General features: G+C 39.3%; 3 protein-coding genes across 3 annotated transcripts; 2 read left to right on the plus strand and 1 right to left on the minus strand.

Annotated features, from left to right (window-relative positions):
* Nucleotides 1-1,862: 1,862 nt before the first annotated feature.
* On the minus strand, nt 1,863-7,585 carry LOC108888428 (class I histocompatibility antigen, F10 alpha chain). The gene is made up of 9 exons (XM_018684417.2): nt 7,432-7,585; nt 6,410-6,670; nt 4,119-4,397; nt 3,357-3,659; nt 3,139-3,246; nt 2,775-2,801; nt 2,453-2,518; nt 2,206-2,281; nt 1,863-1,988 (listed from the first exon to the last, which is right to left on the minus strand). The coding sequence occupies exons 1-9, from the start codon at nt 7,478-7,480 to the stop codon at nt 1,985-1,987; spliced, it is 1,173 nt and encodes a 390-aa protein (XP_018539933.1). The 5' UTR covers nt 7,481-7,585; the 3' UTR covers nt 1,863-1,984.
* Nucleotides 7,586-10,488: 2,903 nt separating this feature from the next.
* LOC108888426 (tapasin) lies at nt 10,489-14,300 on the plus strand. Its single transcript, XM_018684415.2, has 8 exons — nt 10,489-10,688; nt 11,668-11,853; nt 12,001-12,249; nt 12,336-12,695; nt 12,849-13,172; nt 13,369-13,470; nt 13,645-13,673; nt 13,762-14,300. Exons 1-8 carry the CDS (start codon nt 10,628-10,630, stop codon nt 13,771-13,773), a joined length of 1,323 nt encoding a protein of 440 aa, XP_018539931.1. The 5' UTR covers nt 10,489-10,627; the 3' UTR covers nt 13,774-14,300.
* Nucleotides 14,301-16,589: 2,289 nt separating this feature from the next.
* LOC108888431 (death domain-associated protein 6) lies at nt 16,590-21,577 on the plus strand. Its single transcript, XM_051067263.1, has 9 exons — nt 16,590-17,119; nt 17,878-18,120; nt 18,260-18,706; nt 19,089-19,220; nt 19,351-19,467; nt 20,026-20,257; nt 20,540-20,708; nt 20,827-21,000; nt 21,193-21,577. The coding sequence occupies exons 2-8, from the start codon at nt 17,896-17,898 to the stop codon at nt 20,918-20,920; spliced, it is 1,416 nt and encodes a 471-aa protein (XP_050923220.1). The 5' UTR covers nt 16,590-17,119; nt 17,878-17,895; the 3' UTR covers nt 20,921-21,000; nt 21,193-21,577.
* The last annotated feature ends 208 nt before the right edge of the window (nt 21,578-21,785 follow it).

A 21,785-nucleotide genomic window follows, 5' to 3' on the forward strand; every position in this document is an offset into this window, starting at 1 on the left:
GAAATTCACATCTGAGCCAATGATGATTTACTGTGTGCGTCGCGTCACTTATATCTGGGTTAAACTGAGTTTAATACCGGAAGAGAAATAAAAATAACAAAACATCAACAACAACACATGAATAGATGTTTCAGTGTGAAAATGAAATCAAACTGATTATATTTCAACTTCAGCTTCATTCCCAGTATTTCTGATAACCACCGCCATTTGTCAAAACAGATCTTCTGAATTTCATGACAGTCCCAGAAAGTTTCACTACATTTTAAAAAGGTGAGAAAGAAGAGGAAACAGTGTGAGACACGCTGGGACATGTGATTAAATAATGTTAAGCTTTTGAAACACATATTTGAAATGTTCAATAACACCTTTGATAACATTACCCCTCAAATAACTGACTGTGGGTCAGTTCACCCAGTGAATGTAAATAAGCAGCAAACTGGAACGCACTTTGTATAAAAGTGATATAAATGTAGTCCAGACATAAAAGGGCTGTTTTTACAGAAAATATACAATAAACACAAAAAACTGTTAAAGATTCTGTTGTTAAATACAGTTTTGTTTTGTTACAAGTCCCAACCTTCAGAGCCTCTTCACTTGGTCTGGGTGAATAGTTAAAAATCAGGCTGCAGTCACAGATGGGAGAACCAACGTCAGGAAGTAGAGGCGAGACTTGCATTTATTATATTAGATGTTTTATTGACTTGTAAAACCGCAGATAGAAATTTTACATTCCACCATTTAACAAATCCATGTTAGAATCTGAAAGCTTGTGCATTCATTGACAGAAACTGAGCAGAAATACCCCAGATATTCTATTAACCCACTCAGTATAAATATCTAATCTTTTATATGAAACACCAAAACAAAAGAAATCATAAACTTATTTTACAACAGATAAATGCATAGGTTTCACAAAATGTCTTCACACAAACACCCAAAACCTGACATTTGTTATATAATGAGAGAAAGAGTCAAAAAGGCATCATGAATCATGTAACAGTCTAAACACAATAAATGTGAATCATCTAGTTGATAACTGTTTGTCATTATGCAAAATCTCTTCCATTATTCCAGTAGAAACATCCCACAGATTTTACCAACTCACTTAATATAAATGTAAGAATCTTTTACACCAAACACCAAAATATACAGAAATCATGAAGTAACTTTTCTTTTCTTCACCAAACAAAAAAAAAAATATACCAGATAAATGCAAAATTTGATGGCAAAAGAAGGAAATTGTGAAAAAAAATAACTTTATGATTTCATAGATACATCCACCATCTGATAGTTCTATCAGTTCTATCAAAATCTACCAGTTTAAAACATAGAAGCACAATAAATAAAAATATATAATATAATATAATATAATAATCTTAAAAGTGACTGTATCTGTCCATATCAAAATGTGAACACCCAAACCTCAACATCTATGTAATGTGAAGCACAATAAATGTGTTTGTATTTACATTTTTGCCGACATTGTTTTGTCCACAGTTTGATCACAGTAACATGTATCTACTGCTACAACTTCACCTCCACCTCCTGACAGAAACATGTGGCTCTTTACCTGCTAATCATCAGCTAGCTGCTAACTGTGTCTGTCATTACTGAACAGAGGTTAAATCACATCTTCAGAGAACAGCTGTGTCTATAAATCTGCTGTTTATCACAGTTTAGGAGACTGAACCAAAACAATGAGCTGAAAGTCACTAAAATATTGTGTAGAGCTGCTGCAGAGTTGGTGATAATTCTTTACACATGTAACATTAGACTTATTACTTTTATTCATTTTTATATAAAACTGTTGATTAGTCCAGACTCATTGCATAATGTTTTTTTTCCATGTAAATGATAGTGAGTCCATTTGGGTGGTGTGATGCTTTTGTGTATGTTTTGTATATAGATTACAGATTGTCTTTGCTGTAGTTCAATGTTGCAGATTATTATAGAGCGGAGTTCACCCTCCTCTTCAAACTGTCACTTATCTGTTTGAAAAGATAAAGTTTATTAATGAACAGTGCAAAAATGTTTTCAAAAATGCAAAATGTATCAAAATAGAAATGTGTGAGATCACTGGGATCAAAGAATGAACACTTAAAATGGCTCAAAATGTGCATAAATAAGATTTGCTTTTAACATGTAGTACAACGCTGAGATGGTTGTATGCAGTGGATACAGGAGTCAGACAGAGACGTGTGTTACCTTTTCATCAGTGGTGTGGTGCTGCCTATACTTGCTCCGGTGGAATGGTAAGAATTATATGAAAGTGTGTCTGGCTCTGAATAGAAAGAGACAAAATAATTTTAACAAGTCACATTAGACGAAAACGTAAATTATAGAAAAAGTCACAGTCAGATAAACAGATATATATTTAAATATATAAATACAGACAGTTTAAACATCATCTGGATGCTGTATATACAGTTGAAGTGTTGGACAGAGCTGTTACCTTTCATCAGTGCTTTGTCACTTTCTTTTGCAGAATCATCAGAGATACATGAAGAAGTGTCTGAGTCTGAAGAGAAAAATAAAACAAATCAATTTAAACCAAATTCGAGTAAATTGATGGATATTTATTCAAATTCAGTTGGAATGTGACTGGATCTGATGCAGTAAAATTTCCTTCTTGATCTTTATATAATAAAAGTGACTCAGGTGCTCATTGAGACATGAGACCAACATGTTAAATTGCCTCTACATTAAGAGTAAGGGGGGTTTGTCTGAAAGTGGCAAAGTCTAAAATGTAAAACACAATAAAAAGTTCCACTCACTTTGTTGAGAGGATTTCTCTGATTTCCCTGAAATAAAAAGAAAAGACAGATGATTTCAGACGTCACAGTTACAAGTTCCAAAATAAATTCTCTCCACTGATAAACCTGACGCCACTAATCACTGAAATTGGCTAAAAAATACCTCAAGCTCTGGTCATATTATCATGACACTGTGGTTCTGAGTCTTCTGCTTATACTGATCTCTGTTGTTCTTTGATGTTACTCTCAATTCAGCATCTTTGACCAGTTTAGAACGTAAGGACAAACTGTGGTGTGAAGAGACCTGAGGTTTGATTCATTTTGCACTCTGAACAATTATTAATTGAAAGACTAAAGTCAAAATAGAAAATTTTGTTTCTCTCACCTTTCTTTGTTTTGTAAACCACAAATCCAATGACGATGATGATGATGAGGACGAGAGAAACTACAACCACTGCAGCGATGATGAAGACGGTCACATCACTGGACGTCTCTGTTGAGGATAAAAAGAAAACAATCACATCTGAAATGTCCTCTCATCTCTCCACTAACATAATAATCCAAAAAGAAACCACCACACATCACCTCTGATCTCTCTCTTACCCCTGTTGGTCCTGATCTCTGCTTGGTCCAGTTTGGTGATGATGTCCTCCTTCACACCAGAGAGCTGAAACACACAGTCGTACCTCCTCCAGTCTTCAGGTGAGACTGATGAAATGTTCAGGTCAGCTCTCATCTGGAAGGTTCCATCATGGTTGGGGAGGATCTCTCCTCGGTCCACGTCCTCATGAAGCTCCTCTCCATCTTTCCTCCAGAACATCATGGCTCTGTCAGGGTAGAAACCTGTAGCGTGGCAGCTGACTGGAGAGGAGGGAGTCTTCTGGAGGAGAGACACTGAGGGAAGGGCTGGAGAGAGGGAGAAAAAACAGATTACAGTTTATTTATTATAATTTACTGCACTAACATTACCATTCCTTTTTAATGTAATGTATTTTTAATGTCTTAGTTACACATTTCAACATATATGTCAAATGTAATTAAGAAAAGAAAGGGTGGGTGGGACAGAGGAGAAAAAGACAGATGAAGACATGTGAGGAAGGAGTGAGAGACAGGTTAGAGAGGGCAGAGGTGAAGAGACAGAGGTTGAAAAGAGTAAAAGAGACATTAAAGCAGAAAGAAATGAGGCAGAGAGGAAGACAAAAGTGGTGGAAAAGAGAAGTGATAAATATATAAGAAAAAATTAGATCATTATTGAGTAGACACAGTAGGTCTCTGTATGTTGGTTCATATTTATTATAATGTTACTGTTACTGAGACATGTGAGGATTGTTGTTCATGAAACTGCATCAGGTCATGTGATTCTACCTGTTCTCAGCAGAGAGCTCCTCCCATAGTCCACATACTTCTTCAGCCACTCAGGACAAACCTGGGTCAGGTAGTTCTTCCACTGAGCGATCGAAGCTTTGTTATTGTCCCACTTGAGTTTGGTGATGACAGCCTGTGGTTTTGGAGCGATCCATGTCTCTGTCTTCAGGTCAAAAACTATGAAGTCTTCTCCATCATAACTGTCTTGATAATAACCACTGACCTCTGCAGTCTCATTGTCCCACTCACAACCAAACATCCTCTGGGCGATGTGGACACCTGAGACAGAGACAGAGACAGAGACAGAGTGAGATCTCAGGAGAGTTTCAGTCCAGGATCAGTCAGTAGACTCCACCTGCTCCACCAGGACAGTGTCCTGTTCAGCAGTGTGTTACTACAACTGCTCAGAATAAGGCAGAGACCAGCAGGACCATTATGGAGACTGGGAGGCAGTCTGTGTCCTGATTGGTCCATCCACCTGTCAATCATTCAATACAACCAACAGCTGATCAACACACTGTGGTCAGTTGATCTGATCTAATATCATCTGTAGATCCACTGAATATTTAAGGATGAAATTATGGTTATTTTAATCACTGATTCATCTGTGTTTAATTAATTAAGTTACCATTTACTGTAAAACCCTCAAATTACTTCTTACTTACAACACCAGTCACTATTTAATTTTTAATAATACTAAAATAGTCAAAAGTAGCAAATAGAAGAATATTAGAGAATGTGATGGAGGTTTAAGCTAACCTTTGTGGTGCAGAACTGGAGGGATTTTCTTCTTTAATCACAGTTTGACAGTAAGTTTAATCTAACTGAGCTGTTTAGTATTTTTCTTGTTGAGTTGTTATCAGTTCAGTTAGTCACAGTAATTAAAGCTCACACTCACTGATGCTGCTTTGTGACTGATTTTTTCTCAGCTAACAAGCTAACAAAGCTAAATACTGTAGCTTGATGTGTCTGACCCAGTTATTGACAGTTTATTTTAATGATGTATTTCTTGATTTCAGATGGTTTATATTTCTCTCAGTCAGGTTGTAATTGTTGCATTTGCTGACTGGTTTTTATTCCAGCCTCAGCATGTGTTGACTGGAACTGGTAAATCTTAGACCTGGATATTACAAGAGTCTGAAGAGGATGTTTGTGTGGAGTAATGCTGCTTTAACTTCTCTTAAACCTCACCTGTTTTAGATCAAACTTTCTGATTAAACATCAATATAATAACCTTAGAGTAACTTGGATTGTTAAAAGACTTCATTGTACCCAGATGTTTACAGTTGATTCTACAGATGTTATTTTTGTTAGTAAATTAAATGAACATTTCTGAAGAGCAGCCTGGATCTCTGGATCATCAGCCTCTGGAGGATCACTGACTGAATCTGCTCTAACACAATGTTTCTATCTATAAAGGAAACATTCAAATAATGTTCATGTATCACTGAGGCCTGACAACATGTGGGAATATCTTAAATTAACATTTCTCACATGCTGTGCTCAGGCTAAAATCTGATCTGGTGCGTTAAAATGCAGCAGCCAGTGGTCTGACTTAGTAAGGTGTGTTTCATTCAGGTGTATAAATGAAGGAACCAAACAACTGAATCTGTGTTAATAAAACATAGTTGAGTTTTCTGAAGTTCCACAAAGACATACATTCTCTTAAGGGCAACATTTATTGCCAATTATCTTGGCTAGATAAACTGGATTTTAAAAAACTGTTTTTAGCCTCTAACATACTTTATTCTATATCAAGTGAAAGAAATGAAAGATTATATACCCTGCAAACTCAGTTACAGACGTGTATGTTACTACACCTTCTGAGGACACACTGACAGAACATCCATTCATCTGACAGTTTGAATTAGGATATATTATTTTGACTTATACTCTAATTAAGAAACTCTACCTTTGCCAGGTAGCCTCATTCTGTTATTATGACAAAAATAACAACCTATTTCCCTTTTGCTCATTACAGATTGAAATAGATAATTAAATATTTCTCAAATCTCTTTTTATTAACAAACAAAAGATATCCTTAACCCAATATGAAAATACATTTAAAACAAAACCCTGAGGACAAATGAAATACTTTCCTCATAAGGGCGTGACTTCCACTCATTTTTTTTCATTGACTTTTAATCATTATTTTAGTATTGATATTATTCTATAGTACATGTGCATGTGTGTGTATGTGTGTGAGACAGAGAGAGAAAAGAGTGTGTGAACATTGATATCAATGTCACAGATATTTTTTTTTGGTTTTCTAATGACTGAGCTCTACTCACCTCCAGTCTGATTGAAGCGATTCTTGGCAGTTTCAATGTTAACTTTGAAGATCTGCTCAGCACCAATGGAGGCCTGAGTCTGTCTCTCCCAGTACTCAGGTCCTTCATTCTCAGCCATCCAGTCCTGCTTGGGAATTACTTTCCTGATGTTACTGTCATAATAAACCATCTGCACTCCATCTAACATTCCCAGACTGACAAACTCTGGTAAGCCTGGGATTCCTGATGATGCTGTTTGGAAATACTTCAGTGAATGTGTCACTGTGGAAAAAGAAAACATTGTGTCACTTTTTTGAAAAGCAGGTTACACTGTGAGAATCAACAAACCTCAGACACAAACTTGCTGTAGTGGTAAAACAAACTGGGTAAGGCTGTGGACAATATGAGAAAATTCTGTAATTGCACAAGAGATATTAAAATCTGCAGTCATGAACTAATGACTCAAAGACAAATGAAAGGTTTATGATTTAAACAAACACTTTCATAGTCTTCATACCAACTGTTCACATTTAACTTTCCTCACAAATAGATCTGATCATTTTAGATGAATGTAGCTTTATTTACCCACTGATGTTTGATCCATTACACCAATAATGATAACTCACTATTATCACTCATCAACAGTTTGAATGAGATCACGTTGTAATATATCGGATCTATTGTTTCATCATTTCACTCAGTTTGTATCATTGTACAAAACACTAAATCTGAGCAGGTAAGAATTAAAACAACAAAAATAGTTTGTAGGTTAATGCATAACAGTGCATCAGTCTGGTTATTTCAAATGCCATATTTCTATATCAAGATGAAGATGTCAGAAAATTATATCATGAAACTGATTTCAACTATTTTTCCCAAACAAACTGTTCTTATGTCTAAGTTTTGACTCGTCCAGAAACAAACGGCTGCCTATATAACAAAGTTTGACGGAGTTTATTTCCGCTTTAACAAGCGACTCCGAGACGCCATCGCTTCATCTTTAAAGTTCAGTTGTAGCTATTAAACGTTTTTATGAATCTTACCTGCAGATGCAGCGTGGCACAGGAACAGGAACAAAATAACACGTCTCATTTTGATATGACAATGAGTCAAAGAAAGACATTTAATATCAAGTCATTTTAAGTTCGCCACGATCTACCTCGTTTCCTTCATCGATTCAGCTCAACTAACATGAAACATGGCGCACCAGCCTGATTCTGACCATTAGCAATTCAAAACAACGTGTGCGTCATCAGTATCTAGGTGAAAATCAAGAAATCAGGTTGTTGACGAAAGTGAAACTAATGGAGCTGAAAGAGTGTGAATAAACAGACGTATGCACACAGCATTTAACCACTCTGCAACACAAAAATGTGTAAGGGCGAGACAGTTCCATTGCAATACGTTTTCTCAATGTTATTTACTCTTCATCTTCAGTTTACCTACGGTGCAACATCACTCAGTGTCTCTGCACACTTTACAGACTGAATAAAAACACAGTGATGAGGGTGGCCTGTCCATAGCTGACCACTGGCTACAGTCAACTCCACACAGCACCAATTATACTGGGTAATTATGGTCTGTAAACGGTGAAACTAAACATATTGGATTATAGTAGGTACATGCTACTACACAGAAAACTGCTAGTAATGTTGTCAATAAAAATTATTTTAAAAATAATAAAGACACTGTTTCTGTCTTACTGTCTGCACATCCACAAACTATCACCAGCTTATTATAGATAGTTTCTTACCATAACTAAACACAATAATAAACCTTTGTACAGAACCATACCATGAGGAAAAAGCTGAACTAGATTCTAATTTCTATCCCACCATAAAGTGAGCTCTGGCTTCAACCTGGCCATCTCTCATGGTCATCTCATCATCTGAGCAAAACAGTAGATCTCAGCCTATGTTTCACAGAAAACATCTTCAGTTTTCTATCTTTTTATTTTAACCGAAAATAAAAGTCAAAAGAAGGAATAGGATGTTAAAATAAGCAGCTTACACTGTAGGTGTGTAAATCACTCACACTGTACTGTACAGTGTTGTTGATTAAGAGATCTCTGTTTCCTTCTCCTCTTGTTTTGAATTCAAACTGAAAGCTGCAGAACTGGTTATCTCTCTCTCAAATGTTAGAAGAACCAAGTACTTATCCCCTCTGTTACTGAGCTTTTTAATCTGTCTGTTTGTCAGTGAAGCTTCTTGTCTGGTTTACAACTTGAATTACAAAGTGTGAGAGAAAGAGTGAAAGCTTTGTCTGCATATCAAACCATTCCTGCAACAGAATGAGGAATTTAAATTTAACTGGACAGAGGTTTGACTGCATTGTCTTCTCTTTTTAAAAAAAATTAGAGATAATTTATTTTTTGCGCTTAAAAATCTAGCAAAGCTCTTTGAGACATAGTGCTGTGTGGTTTTTAAAGTTCCTAAACTAAGACACACACAGTATCACACCCATGCAAATACATGCTGCAACACACAGTCACTGTGCCACACCTCACCGTCTGACAACAACAGAGTGCTGCCATTTTGTGTGTTCCATTTTTGTAAGATCGAACAAACAAACACACACACTTTCTCTGACTAGGTAGTCGCTGCAGGCAATTTGACTGTCAGTGTTTGATTCCTAACACACACACATCATTTTATCCAGTGGGATTTAGAGTATAGAAGAGAATCTGTGCTAAGTGCCTTAATGATGGTTTGATCAGTCGTTTTCAAGAAATTAAGTCTCTCAAAGTGACAAAATACTTTCATTATCTGTAACAGGCAGAAGTTGTGCGTCACACTGAACCTGTCCAGAAAACAACTGAATTAAACTTGTTCCTTCTGTCTCTCTGTCCGGCCCTGATGTTCCTGTGTCTGATGTCAAACAGAGCAACAAACTAAACCTGGTATAATCAAACCTCTGTATTATGAACAGCTGTCTTTTCAGGACTCAGTGTCAGAGCTCCACCATCAGGCAGAAACAGGACACTCCTCTGTTCTGGGAAACATGATGAGTCTGTTAGGTTTCATTTTTCTGTAGATGACACACAGTCCTGACATGATTTGCAGAAATTGGCGCTCAAACCAGGAACAAAGAGCGGGTTATGGTTGTTATGTTATTTATCTGTCAGGTCACTGAAGCCTCTTCTGCTTCTTGTTCTGTCACATTCCTCTGATGCCCAGAAATACCTTTCTGTACAGACTTAATCAAAGAGGAGCATAAGTAAAACTTCAGTCATGTAAGACTGAATCATAAACCAAGTGTGTGGATATGGCTTTAAATCAAAGAGAAACTGCATCATATGAAGGAAAAATAACTCATCTGATTATTTTATTAAATGGAAATAAGATGCTCTCATCATAAAAACTAATTTGTTTGCAATTTGCATGAACAAAAAAACATTCTGCCCAACTCTGGCTCACAGAAAACCATGAGCTTGATGTGTTGAATTTAGTTTATAACCATCATAAAAAGAGACTGAACTTGGTAACTTGGAAACTTCTCTTGCTGAGAGGCAGATAAAACCAAGAGCTGTATGTGTGGTTTTATGGAGGTTGTTCAAGACCTATTATCGTTTCTGTTTCTCTTGTCCTCATCTGACCTCGGTTCACACTGACCGGATTCTCTTCCTCAAAGTTTGCTTCCTCACACGTCTCCTTGTTTCTCAGTATAATCTCCATTTTCTGGATTAAAGGAGTCATTCTGCAAATAATCCAGGTGAGTACACACTCTAACCGACTGTAGTTATAATAAAACTCAACTGCAGGAGGTTTAGGTGAAGAAGAAGAGACCAAGGAAGCAAACGAAGGATGCATAAAGGTAGTGGATCGTGTCCGGACCATAGACTGTGTAGTCCAGACCGAGGCCCGGTGGATTATTGCTTGTCAGAGGGCGCCACCTATCTGCAGAACCTCTCAGTGCACAGTTTAAAATATTTCAGACAGTGTTTGCTTTCAGGTTGTATTAAAAGGTTTGTCTTTCATTTTTCTTTTCTTTTATTCTTTGATTTAGTTTGATTTATTTTCAAAGCCTCTACAACTTACATTTGAAATTCTTACAAGTTGCGCTTTTATTTTGAAATTATTACCGGATTTTGTTTTGCTCTGGTTAATGTGTCAGGGTCGGTGAAAGTGAAACTAAAGTGAACCTGGGTTTTGCAGGGGAAATCCGCCGATCATAACCCGCTTTAGTCCGTATTATAACAACAGAAAACAGTATCTGACATCCGAGGGGAGACGAACAACAATGACGGACTTTTCTACAATTTATAAACTGTCTCTGGTCGCAGTTACCTGCCTCATACAAGGTAGGTTTACCTGTCCACGTTTTTCCTTTGCTGCTCTGACAAAATACACGAAACTGAGCAAATACTTTGATGCACAGGTTAACAAGATATCTAACGCTTTAACCCGGACGTGGTAGCTTGTAGCTCGTGTCATGAAAGAGGTAATCCAAACTCCATTAAAAAATGGGCACGGCTAGTATTAATATACATATAATTGATTGCAGCATATTTGGAGAATATTACATAAGACTTTTTACATCCACATAGGAGTCGTAGATTATTTCGGCTAAATGCAAATGTATCTAAACATCTGTCTAGTATAATTTGGGAGGGAAGTGTGCAAAACAACTTGAACTTTAACTTTCAATTTCAGGCTATTAAAATACAGTAAAATGTCAGTCTTTGTAAGATATATGTATGCCGAATTTAGCACAAGACACAGTAATGTGGTGAAACGTGTTAATTGTAGTCCTAGGCCAGTGTAAGGTTGTTTTTACATTGTTGGACTTTATAATTTCAGTATATTTCTAAATGAAGTTTGGTGTGAAGCGTTCAGTGCAGTTGTGCGCGCCGCCCTCTCCTGGACTAAACGGGTATTACACCTTGTGCGGTTGTGTTCATTTTAGTTTAATCAAACAAACAACTAAAATTCAATAAATGTGAGTCTATATAAGAATAGAGAGAGATCAAAATGAGAAATATAAGCATAGATTTCTGAGATACTGCCTGTCCTGTCAGACATGAAAATGCAGGAGAATAAAGTAAAAACACGACTCTGAGGTGTGGAAACACTTGAGAGAAAAAGCCACAACCTATTTGGTTTCACCAAAGAGGATCAGTGTTTTCTTTTATTTCCAACTTCTATTTAATGTAACTGTAGCAGATTATTCTTGTAAAATGTTTTGTGTGCTACCACAGAGGACACATTGCTCTGGACCTTTGTTAGTGTAATCTGATTATTACACTCATGTTAAACTCATTTTTTGTGTTAAATCTGCAGCGTGCAGCAGCAGCTGCCCAGTGTTGGAGTGCTGGTTTGTGCAGGAGAAGGCCGGTCGAGGAGGAGGTTTAACTGCAGCTACGACTCAGGAAAAATCTCTGCTTCACGTCAGAACAGACCCAAACAGAGCAGAGTCCCGACACACTCCATCTGATATCAGCCCTGACAGAGTCTACTTTGTTACAGGTGGGTTTAACATGATTCTCTAACTGTAATCTGTAATGTATCAGAAAATAAAAGTATTGTGGTTTATTGTTTTCTTTTCAAGCAGGCCTAATATTTATGTAAACCAGGACCATGTACATGTTACCCTCCTGCTTCCTCTGTCCTCAGACCCAGCTGCCACTCTCTGCCACCGCTCCCTCAACCCTCCCAAAGGCTCCATCAAGAAGCCCCAGTGTGAGATCAACCCCTTCCTGCCGCAGATCTCCAGCCTCAAATGGGTCACTCCACTCACAGACTCTGCCTTCAGCCCCGTGTACCTGCAAGCTGATTGGTATTCAGCCGCACTACAGGGGCTCAACAAGCAGATGGGTGTTTCCACTATCATGCGTGCTCCCACAGCGTCTAAGGAGAACAATGGTAAAGACTAAGATGTTCAGAAACTGGAAAAGTGTCTTATCTCAGTCGTATTTGGTAGTTTGACTCTCTCGTCTCTGTGTCCTCAGTGGTCCTGAGTGTCACCAGTAAAACAGTCTTGGTGAAGGCCAGGCTCGGGAAGCCGGTGCTGCTGGACTGTGGCTTCTGGGTCGACCCGTCCTCGCCTCTGGCCGGGATGGGTTTTGCTGTCGAGTGGCGCTACCAGTTCAGAGGCGAGGGCCGACTTGTTCTGGCGTATGATGGGAAGACGGACCGCCTGGCCGACACACAGGAGGAAGGAGCCATGCTGGACTTCGAGGGTTTGCACACGAAGGGAAACGCATCCCTGATCCTGCAGGAGGCTAAAGTGCGTCACTCCGGGACGTACATTTGTACGGTGTATCTGCCGTTCCTTCTGGCTCAGACGGCGATGGAGCTTGACATTGTTGGTGAGGGAAAAGATGGTAGTTTTTGGAGCCTTTTTCAAGCACTACTCAAGAGGAAATGTGTTAATAATCCAAATCCAAGAGTAACATAATTAACTTTCTCTTTAATTAATGTTTGCTTTTCTTGCTCATCTGCTCTTTTCTCCTTCTACCCAGAACCTCCATCCCTCTCCATCCACCCCTCCCCTCTGCCCCTCGCTGTTCCCGGCCAGACTTTGGTTGTCCAGTGTGAAGCGTCCGGCTTCGCCCCCCTCTCCCTGGAGCTGAGCTGGGAGTTTAAAGGCGCTGATGGGAAAACCAGGCCCCTGGAGACAAGCAGCGTAACGGGCCACAGGCAGGCCTGGGATGGCACCTTTGGGCAGACCGCACGGCTGGAGCTCGACGTCTCAAAAATGGACCTGGGCACAGGTGGAGAGCTCACCTGTGTGGCAGTCCACCCTGGAGGCACACGACGGGCCAGCACGACCCTCAGTGTCATCGGTAACATGCGAGAATTTGGTTGTTGGTTTAAGACATGAGTAGGAAATGAAACTAGAGCAACAATCTCATTAATTTAAGTTGAGGTAAAAGTGGTTATTGAGTTTTAAGTCTCAGTTTAAAAGTTGAATTGTATGTTTATTATTTTCATTTGTTTTTAATCTAATGAGACTTGAATTCTGTCTTTTTTTCTTTTCAGGGTTCAGTACTCCCACTATTGAGGACTCAATGGCGATGGTTGGTGTGGCGTTAGTGCTCTATGGTCTCATCAAGTTTGTGTCCTGGACCTTTACAAGCTCAGGTATCAAATAAAACAACGACAATAAGCCAGAAAACATCTTTATATACTGACAGTAATAATTATTAATTTAAATCACCTGCACTGTAGGCTACTTAAAGACAATATATCTGTACAAATATTCATTTTTGTGTTTTAACTTTTTATCTTTGTCTTGTGTTTTTTCACTGTGTTTAGGCTCAGACCAGGCTGATAAACCAGATAAGGTAATAATAATAATTCTGAATGTGACTTTACATAAATGTTTCTGTTTGTCCTCGTCTCCTCTCAGTAATAACCTTTGTCCTCTCACAGAAAGAGAAGTAAAGAAGAATAAAGTCGACTGATGTGGATGTGTGATACTGAGCCACTGTTGTCTGTTGGAGGGGAGTTTCAGGAGCGACTGTTCACCTGTTTGTGCCGACAGTTATTTTTAGTTTAGTGATACATTTTTAGTTTTTTTTTCTACAGATCTGCTGGGACGCCTGCTCGCGCTCATTCTCACTTAATTCTGTTTAAACTGTTGTTTTCATTTTGTTTTTTACAGAGAAGGTTTAATCTTCCAAAGGTTAAGGGGGTTTCTGCTCAGTTAAAAAAAAAACAAAAAACTGTTGTGTCATTTTTTTAATCTTCTTTTTTTAAAGTGATGTAATGTTTCATTCTCTCAGTGTTTTATACTGATTTTTTTTTTCACAAACACTGGAAAAGACCCAACAAGTTACACTCTCCTGTGCTAACAGCCCCAAAAAATCACAGATGAAGGATTAGACCTGGGCGTGTCCAAACTGTCCAAACTTACAGACTTAATTCTATTTTTGTAAATACATGAAAAATAATGTATGTATATTCTGTCATCACATGTTGCTGTTTTTTATTTTATTGTGTGTGTGTGTGTGTGTGTGTGTTGTTCAGACTAAAGTAGGAATGATGCTCTGTCCATTACTAAAACTGAAGATACAGCCTGGGCTCATTCAAAATAAAATGTCCACACAAGTGGGAAGCACATGTGTGGACATTTTAATGGTACAAAAAGAGCACATCATAAAAATGGGAATGAAAATTCATAAGTGAAGTATCATGGGTACAATAAAAACATTTCTTAAAACACGCCTCCTCCAGTTTCTTCTTTCTACACATTGTTTAAAAATAACCTGAAAATACTCTCATGTATTTTTATGACAGGGGAAGGTGTAAGAGTTAAACTGTGGTTTAGTGCAGTTTATGTCATTGAGCAGAAAGTTAATATGTTTTGTGTTACTTCTGTTTCTACTCTGTCTGAGAAATGGTCCACAGCAGGTCCAGTGTTGTTTTTCTGAGTGACTTTGTCTGAGCTGCACAGTTGTGTTGTGGTGACTGGTGAGTGGGGGAGAATGGTCTGACAGTGTTAGAGCTACTTCTATACAGATTGTTATTGGCAGACCAATGATGGGTGATGAGGTAGGAATGTGGGAATAAAAGGTTAAAAAAAAAAACTCAAAACACTGAAGCTCGAGGAAACTGAACAGATGAACTGAGGGGGACACGAGGAGGGCGAGGACAACAGGGCAGACAATCAAACAGGCAGGAAACACACAGGGGCAGGAAGTGAAACCAAACAGCACACACACAGAGGAAATTACTACAAAATAAAAGTCCAGAAAATCACACAGAAGCAGATCATGACATTACTTTATACTTGTACTGAACTGTAAAGACTGTTGTTGAGTTTGATGGTTTAACAGGTGATTAAGCAGGAATACAGCAAACAATGGTCACTTTGTACAATGACGGGCCACAGACGAGTGTGAATGGGCATCTACATATGGTGATGAGTGTTCAGGGAGGGAAGCAGCATGGTGGTGGTTGTGGTTGTGTTATATGCAAAAGATATTAGACAAGAGTTTGACCATTTTACAGAGCTCCAGATACACTGTTTTCAGTTTAAACAAGAACTTATTTTTCAGGAGTGAGACATTATTAATAGGACTTCTCATTTTTAGATTAGTTTACACAAATTTTTAGATTAGTTTACACAAATGTGAACACTGTGCATTTCTTAATGTTTTAATTTACATACACATTTGTTTTTTTAGACTGTTCCTGTAACTGCTTTACATTGAATCCAACCCAGATAAAGTCTGTCTAATATAATCTGCATTTTGTAGTATAAAATAGTTTTAATAGGTTTTAATTAATTATTAGACTTAGTTAATTTAGTGGTTGTTACAGAGAGTATAATTTTGTAGTGAAGATGTAGCCTATATAATTTTATTTATTTACAATGTGGGAATCTGGTCGCACAATTAGGCCTATAACAAGGGTATATATATATATATATATATTTGCAGCAACTTTTTTGCAGGTAGGTACCCAACTCATTTTCCTTATGTGTGAGATATATACGTATTTTTGTTGTGTGACTCTCTAAACTGTTGTCCATGTTTTTTAAAAAAAATGAATGGTTTGTAAAGGTTTAACTTTATGTCTTTTCAGAGTTGAAGGAGTGCTCCATCCTGTTACATCCTACCAGGTTCAGCAGTGGATTCTTGGATGGGATGGATGAAGCTATGAATGAAGGGATTGATCTTTCCAGACCTCTGTACACAGCTGTTTTAAAAAACAAAAAGGTAATTTCAAATTGAATCTAAGAAAGAAATTATTATGTATATATTGTATTATATTGTCAAAAATGCATGGTGTTATTCATGCAGTTCCTACAATGTTTTTTCCGTAGATGGAGGAGAAACCAAAGGCTGTGGGGTTGCCTTCACTTACTAGTGCTGTGAAAGTGGACGTGAAGAAGGAGGTTGGTGCAATTTGTTCTACCAAGTCACCGGAGTGCAACTTAATGGAGACAGATGAGTTTCATGCAGCAGTCTGGACAAGTCATTTTGTATATATCATGAATTTGTAAGAAAAGCGCCACCCAGCGGCTGACTGGCGCCAACTTTTACACAGAGCCTCAGTGAAGTATGGGAAACTACAGGATATGAATTCTACACTTCCTGTTTTGACCGCAACCCATGGAGAGTTGTTTCTTTATGACTGGCACATTATTTTAATAACTTGATCACAGGAGTCCATGGGAATCACATCATAGGCGGAGTTCAAACAAGTAGGTTTCGCATATTTCGCAATTTACGGACAAAATCTTGGCGAACTGTGTGTGGCTTTTACCAGGAGATTTAGCTAAATTTAAAGTTGTTGAATGAGTGATGTACAATGTAGGAGAATAGATGTATAATAAGACTTACAAGCAGGCAATGTGAAGGAGTTACTGGCCAAAATACTCTCAGCTCGACTACAGCGCCTTTATCCAATGGCTATCGACGTTACTGACCGTCAACCAATCAGAGGCGTTGATGCTGACAGGACTTTAGCGGGTACATTTTCGATCTCGACTCGACAGCAAGACAAGTAGACGAGCATTGTTTTGGTAAATAGAAAGTCTGCGGGATTAAAAACACGATTTTATAGAGCACCTCGGACCCGTCAGTTTAACGAATTATGTGATTTTAAAGAATCCAGCATGCGGACTTTTCTTTTGGTTCGTTTATTTTCTTACTTCGCAAAGTCCAAGCGCTAACTAGCTGCCTGGTGCTAATGTTAGCTAACTCTAACAGTGTTTTAACGATGCATCGTGGCGGACCTTTATCTCCCTTTGTTGTCACGTCTAACTGCTCATAAACAAGAGGTGGGTGTTTCTTTCATAACGACAACTTCTCTGTACATTTTCATGTGAGTTTAACGAGCTGCCATCGAGCTCCACCACTTCACTGTTTAGTTTCACTTGTAGTTAAGATTCGTCTCCTGTTGGTTTCGGTTCCCATAAACAACATCGTGCTGATGTTAATAGATTATTTGCTTTGTCACGACTGAAGCTATAATGTTCGAGCATCGTGGCAAAATTCACAAGTACGTATTTTAATGCTGGGCTGTGTTTGGGAGGATACTCTGATCAAACATAACTATTTTCACGACAAACGTTTGAGTTTGTAAAATAATAAATGATGGTGACAAATGCGTTTTCAAATAGTTCTAGTATATAATAGTCTGGTCAGAAATCTGAGACACAGAATAGCTGAAGCTGAAGTTACAGCCATTTAAATGTAAACAGAATTATTAGATATTAAATTATTTTTCTGTCTGTTAATTCATGTTCCTGTAGATGTGTTTTTGGGATCTGATCAGTATGAAATAAACAGTATTTAATTTTTTGGCCATCATCAGTTATTCTTTAACTATCCGTTTTGTCAAAAACATCAGAAAATTGATTAAACTGCCCACTATGATTTTCCAGAGCCCGATGTGATGTCTTTAAATGTTTTATTTTGTCCGACCAACATCCAAAACTACTGAACTACTACTTCTGAACTATTGGTTTAAACTGTCGGACGCTTGTGACCTCCTGTATTATCAGTTTCCCTCATCAACATTATTTTCTGAAAGCAGAAACAATCAACATTTTGGATGGCGGTGGCTCCCGCCTCGATGGCGGATAAGATCATAGTCCTTGACGACGATGAAGAGGAGAGTCCTCAGCCCTCCTGTGCTACCCCCACCTCGCCCCCTGAGCATGTCTCGCCTGTCCAAGCTCAGCAGCCAACTCCCACTCACATTACCCAGTCTCCTTTTGCCTCAGCGAAGAAGCAAACCCATGTTCTTCAGGCAGAGAATGAGAGGTTGTTCACTGAGGTGAGTTTACATGAAGGCACGTGAACAGTACATTGAAACAGGCTGTGAAGTGGAACTGAATTATAATGTGCTTTTGCGTGTCCTTCCTCTGTCACCTTATCTTCTTATCCTTCCTGTTTTATTTTTTGCTTCCTCCCAGTTTGTGGATCACTGCTCGCCCCTTACCCAGGACTGCCCCGAGGTCTTGACCTTCCTCCAAACCAAACACTCCAAGGCCTCTCCCGAGTATCTGTCATCCGTGGAGTTCAGGAACACCCTGGGACGATGTTTGACTCGCGCTCAGGCCAACCGCTCTAAAACATTTGTCTACATCAATGAACTGTGCACTGTACTCAGGCAGCATGCTGCCAAGAAGAGGCAGACCCTCACTAAAGTTGAGCCCGGGTCTTCTACCTCAACATCAAGTACTCTCCAATCTACCTCTGTTACGCTCAAAAGTAAAGACAAGACTAAAGGTAAGATGGATGAGGAGGAGAAAGGAGTGAAACTGGAAGATGAGCAACCTTCCACCTCAGGGCTGCAGGAGAACAACAAAGAGGAGGAACAAGAAGCACAGAAAAAGGCAAAGAGGGCATCCAGGAAACAGGTAAGTGTTGAACATTAGTAGGTGGGAGTAGTATTGTTTTTGTCTGATAATGACCTTAAAAGGATTCAGCTGCCAAATATAATTATTGTTTACTTTTCAAAAGTTGCTGCAGTGATGATGAAGTCCTTTTCATAAATGTAGAACAGATAATGAAATCCCATTGGAGAGCATTTCTAAATCAATTCACTGTGTAGTAAATGGACTTGTGATGGCTTTTTAAAATGTGTCTTGATTTTTGAAGGCCACATAAAAACGTTATAATTCTCCTCCCTTCATTTTCCTTTCACCCTTGAGGTGCAACACAAACACAAACTTGGACTCATCAGAACTCTGTGTATAGGAACACGTCTGACTCTTTATGTCTGTTCTTAATTGATCTCAGATAGCGTACCTGGAGAACCTCCTGAAGGTGTACAACAGTGAGATCTGCCGACTGCAGCAGGCTGAGCTGAGTTTAGACGACCTGGGAGCTGAGGACTCTTTGTACATCCAGGAGCACAAGCTCAAACGCAAGGTCAGGCTGGGGTTTGATGTGGGACTCCACCAGGCTCCAGTCACAAATTAAATCTGTAAAGAGAAGGATTACACCAGGTTGTGTGACAGTTAGTCAGACCTCTTTGTTCTCTCCCCTGCTTCTCTTCCAGATGATGAAAATTTATGAAAAGCTGTGTGAACTAAAGGGCTGCGACACGTTAACAGGACGAGTCATTGAGCAGAGGATCACCTACAGAGGCACTCGTTATCCTGAGATCAACAGAAGGGTGAGCTGGCTTTTAATGTGACTGGATCAACATGTTATTTAATCTGAGTCCTGCTCTCAGCCTGGGCTCTGAAAGTTAACAGGTTGCAATAATTATTATACGACTATATAATTCCCTTAGAGTTATTGTAACCTAGTAGTAATCCCATAGTAGATTACTAATGACCTCTAATCTTCTCTCACACACATCAGCGTAGAGTATTAATTTTACCTGCAGTGATCCTACAAAAATTTGACAGTTACGGATTAAAACTTGTAGTTTTGAATCAGGATGTTTAGTATTTAAGTCGTAAATTTAACAGTCAAACATTTAGGTACATGTAAGTACCAGATCTGACCCTGAATCAGCAGATAACCAGTGTTAAAGGACTGAGACATCCTTGTTTATTCAGTGGTAGCAGTTTCTTTCTCTAAGTCTGAAACAAACTTACAGGATGTAAGAAGAAGTGTGTAATCATGTCTGAGGTTTGAACTGGACTGTGCTCAGGCTCTTTCATCTGACATTACTGTGAAACTGATATGCTCCTGATCCTGTACCTACGTTCCTCCCTCATATCAGATCGAGCGTTTCATAAACAGTCCCGAGGCACAGAGGAACCCTCCAGATTACCCAGACATCCTCCAGCAGGTGCTGCGTGCCAACGAACGCCACAACCTTTGCCTGAGCAGAAAACAGCTGAAACAGATAGCCCAGGACGCCTTCAGAGAGACCGGGAGTCGCATGCAGGAGAGACGTCACCTGGACCTGGTTTACAACTTCGGCTCACATCTCACTGACAACTACAAACCTGGTAAGGCTTTGAGCAGGGGTAAAATTCTGCTGTGACTGAGAAAACATTTCAAGCCGACTACTTTTCTGACAGACAAGTCACGTCAACCACACTTTTTATATTTCATAAAGCTCATTGACATTAACAAGCAACATCAGACAAATGTTTACAATATCTCTACCATATTAATACAATGCACAGTTGTGCACACACCTCATCCATTCCTTCATCAGTTCCTTCATTTCCACCACCGTCTCACACTTGCTCTTGTCTCTCTCCTCCTCTCTCCGTCACCCTCTAAAGCTTCAGACCCAGCTCTTTCGGACCCTTCACTGCTGCGAAAGCTGCGATCGAACAGAGAAGTGGCTCTATCCCATCTGGAGGAGGTCATCAACCAAATACGCTGTCAAACAAGAGGACACAGAGGAGCAGGAGAGGAACAAACGGACTGGAGAAAGACAAGCAGAAAGAGGTATGATTGACGTAAAGGACACAGTCACCACCTGACAGGGTCCTTCTTTAATTCACTCTCCCCCTTCCATCTACTCATTTTCTGGTCCTGTCCGACACTTGCACATCTTATTTTTCAGGGCAACAAATCAGAAAAGGGAGAAGGAACTAAGAGGTGAATGGAGTGGCAGAGGAGGAAGAAGAAATGGAGGAAGAAGAGGGGGAGGAGGATGATGATGATGATGAAGAAGATGAATCCTCTGATCCAGACATAGAGGAGGAGATCCAGGCCAGCACTCAGCAGGATGGACCAGGTCCAGAGCGTAGATGGTTAATTCACACGTTTTAATGGTAAATCCAGTGTTTAGTCAGTTTCATGTCTGGTCCAACTGAGTCACACATTTGCGTTAACACATAAAATTTCAGGTTTGCAGTGCATGTGTGAAAGCAGGTATTTTGTATTTTTGAGAAACTATTAAATCGCTTTAATTTTCCTTTTTCTATAGACGATGATGAGAATGAGGAGGACAACAGTAACGAGGCGGAGCAAGCAGGAGATGACGCCAACAAGGAGGATCAGACAGACGGGTTGTCAGAAAGCGCTAAAGACGAGGAAGAAGAGCCAGTCACAAGTGGACTCAGTCCTCTTACTGATGACAGCAAGTCCCAGATCTCTCTGTCTGACATCCCCTCCCCTAGAGACAGCCCAGCCAATCAGAGGCCATGCAGACTGATAACCAGACGCCTCTGTCTAATGGTAACCTTGCAGGATTAGAGGAACCTGTGGATTCCTCCAGTCATGAGCCTGCATCCAATGGGGTGTCTTTACCCCTGTCACCAGCAGTGATCTTAGAAAAATGTGACATACAGACCACCAACGGCACGTCGCCGCCGCCCCAGCCCCAGAACCACGAGGAGCCAGAAGAGGAAGAGGGAGGAAATTACGTCAGGGAACTCCAAAATACAAAGCACATAATCACACAAAACAGGTACTGTTGGGTTTAAGGTGATAGATTAGGACTGCATGACAATACTTATATTGTTGCTTCTACCTCTTTACTTCTCTCACCGTCTGACTCTACGTCCATCCCTCCTCCTC

Source organism: Lates calcarifer, unplaced genomic scaffold (genome assembly GCF_001640805.2).
Source record: "Lates calcarifer isolate ASB-BC8 unplaced genomic scaffold, TLL_Latcal_v3 _unitig_1352_quiver_842, whole genome shotgun sequence".
Lineage (NCBI taxonomy): Eukaryota > Metazoa > Chordata > Actinopteri > Centropomidae > Lates > Lates calcarifer.

Coding starts and splice junctions, on each gene's coding strand:
- LOC108888428 (XM_018684417.2), bottom strand. CDS start 7,480: ATGAGACGTGTTATTTTGTTCCTGTTCCTGTGCCACGCTGCATCTGCA. Junction 2,519..2,774: donor AGAGAAATCCTCTCAACAAA/GTGAGTGGAACT, acceptor TTTTCTCTTCAG/ACTCAGACACTTCTTCATGT. Junction 2,282..2,452: donor TGACAAAGCACTGATGAAAG/GTAACAGCTCTG, acceptor CTTTCTATTCAG/AGCCAGACACACTTTCATAT.
- LOC108888426 (XM_018684415.2), top strand. CDS start 10,628: ATGACGGACTTTTCTACAATTTATAAACTGTCTCTGGTCGCAGTTACC. Junction 10,689..11,667: donor AGTTACCTGCCTCATACAAG/GTAGGTTTACCT, acceptor TTAAATCTGCAG/CGTGCAGCAGCAGCTGCCCA. Junction 12,250..12,335: donor AGCGTCTAAGGAGAACAATG/GTAAAGACTAAG, acceptor CTGTGTCCTCAG/TGGTCCTGAGTGTCACCAGT.
- LOC108888431 (XM_051067263.1), top strand. CDS start 17,896: ATGGCGGTGGCTCCCGCCTCGATGGCGGATAAGATCATAGTCCTTGAC. Junction 18,121..18,259: donor ATGAGAGGTTGTTCACTGAG/GTGAGTTTACAT, acceptor GCTTCCTCCCAG/TTTGTGGATCACTGCTCGCC. Junction 20,709..20,826: donor AGAAAGACAAGCAGAAAGAG/GTATGATTGACG, acceptor CTTATTTTTCAG/GGCAACAAATCAGAAAAGGG.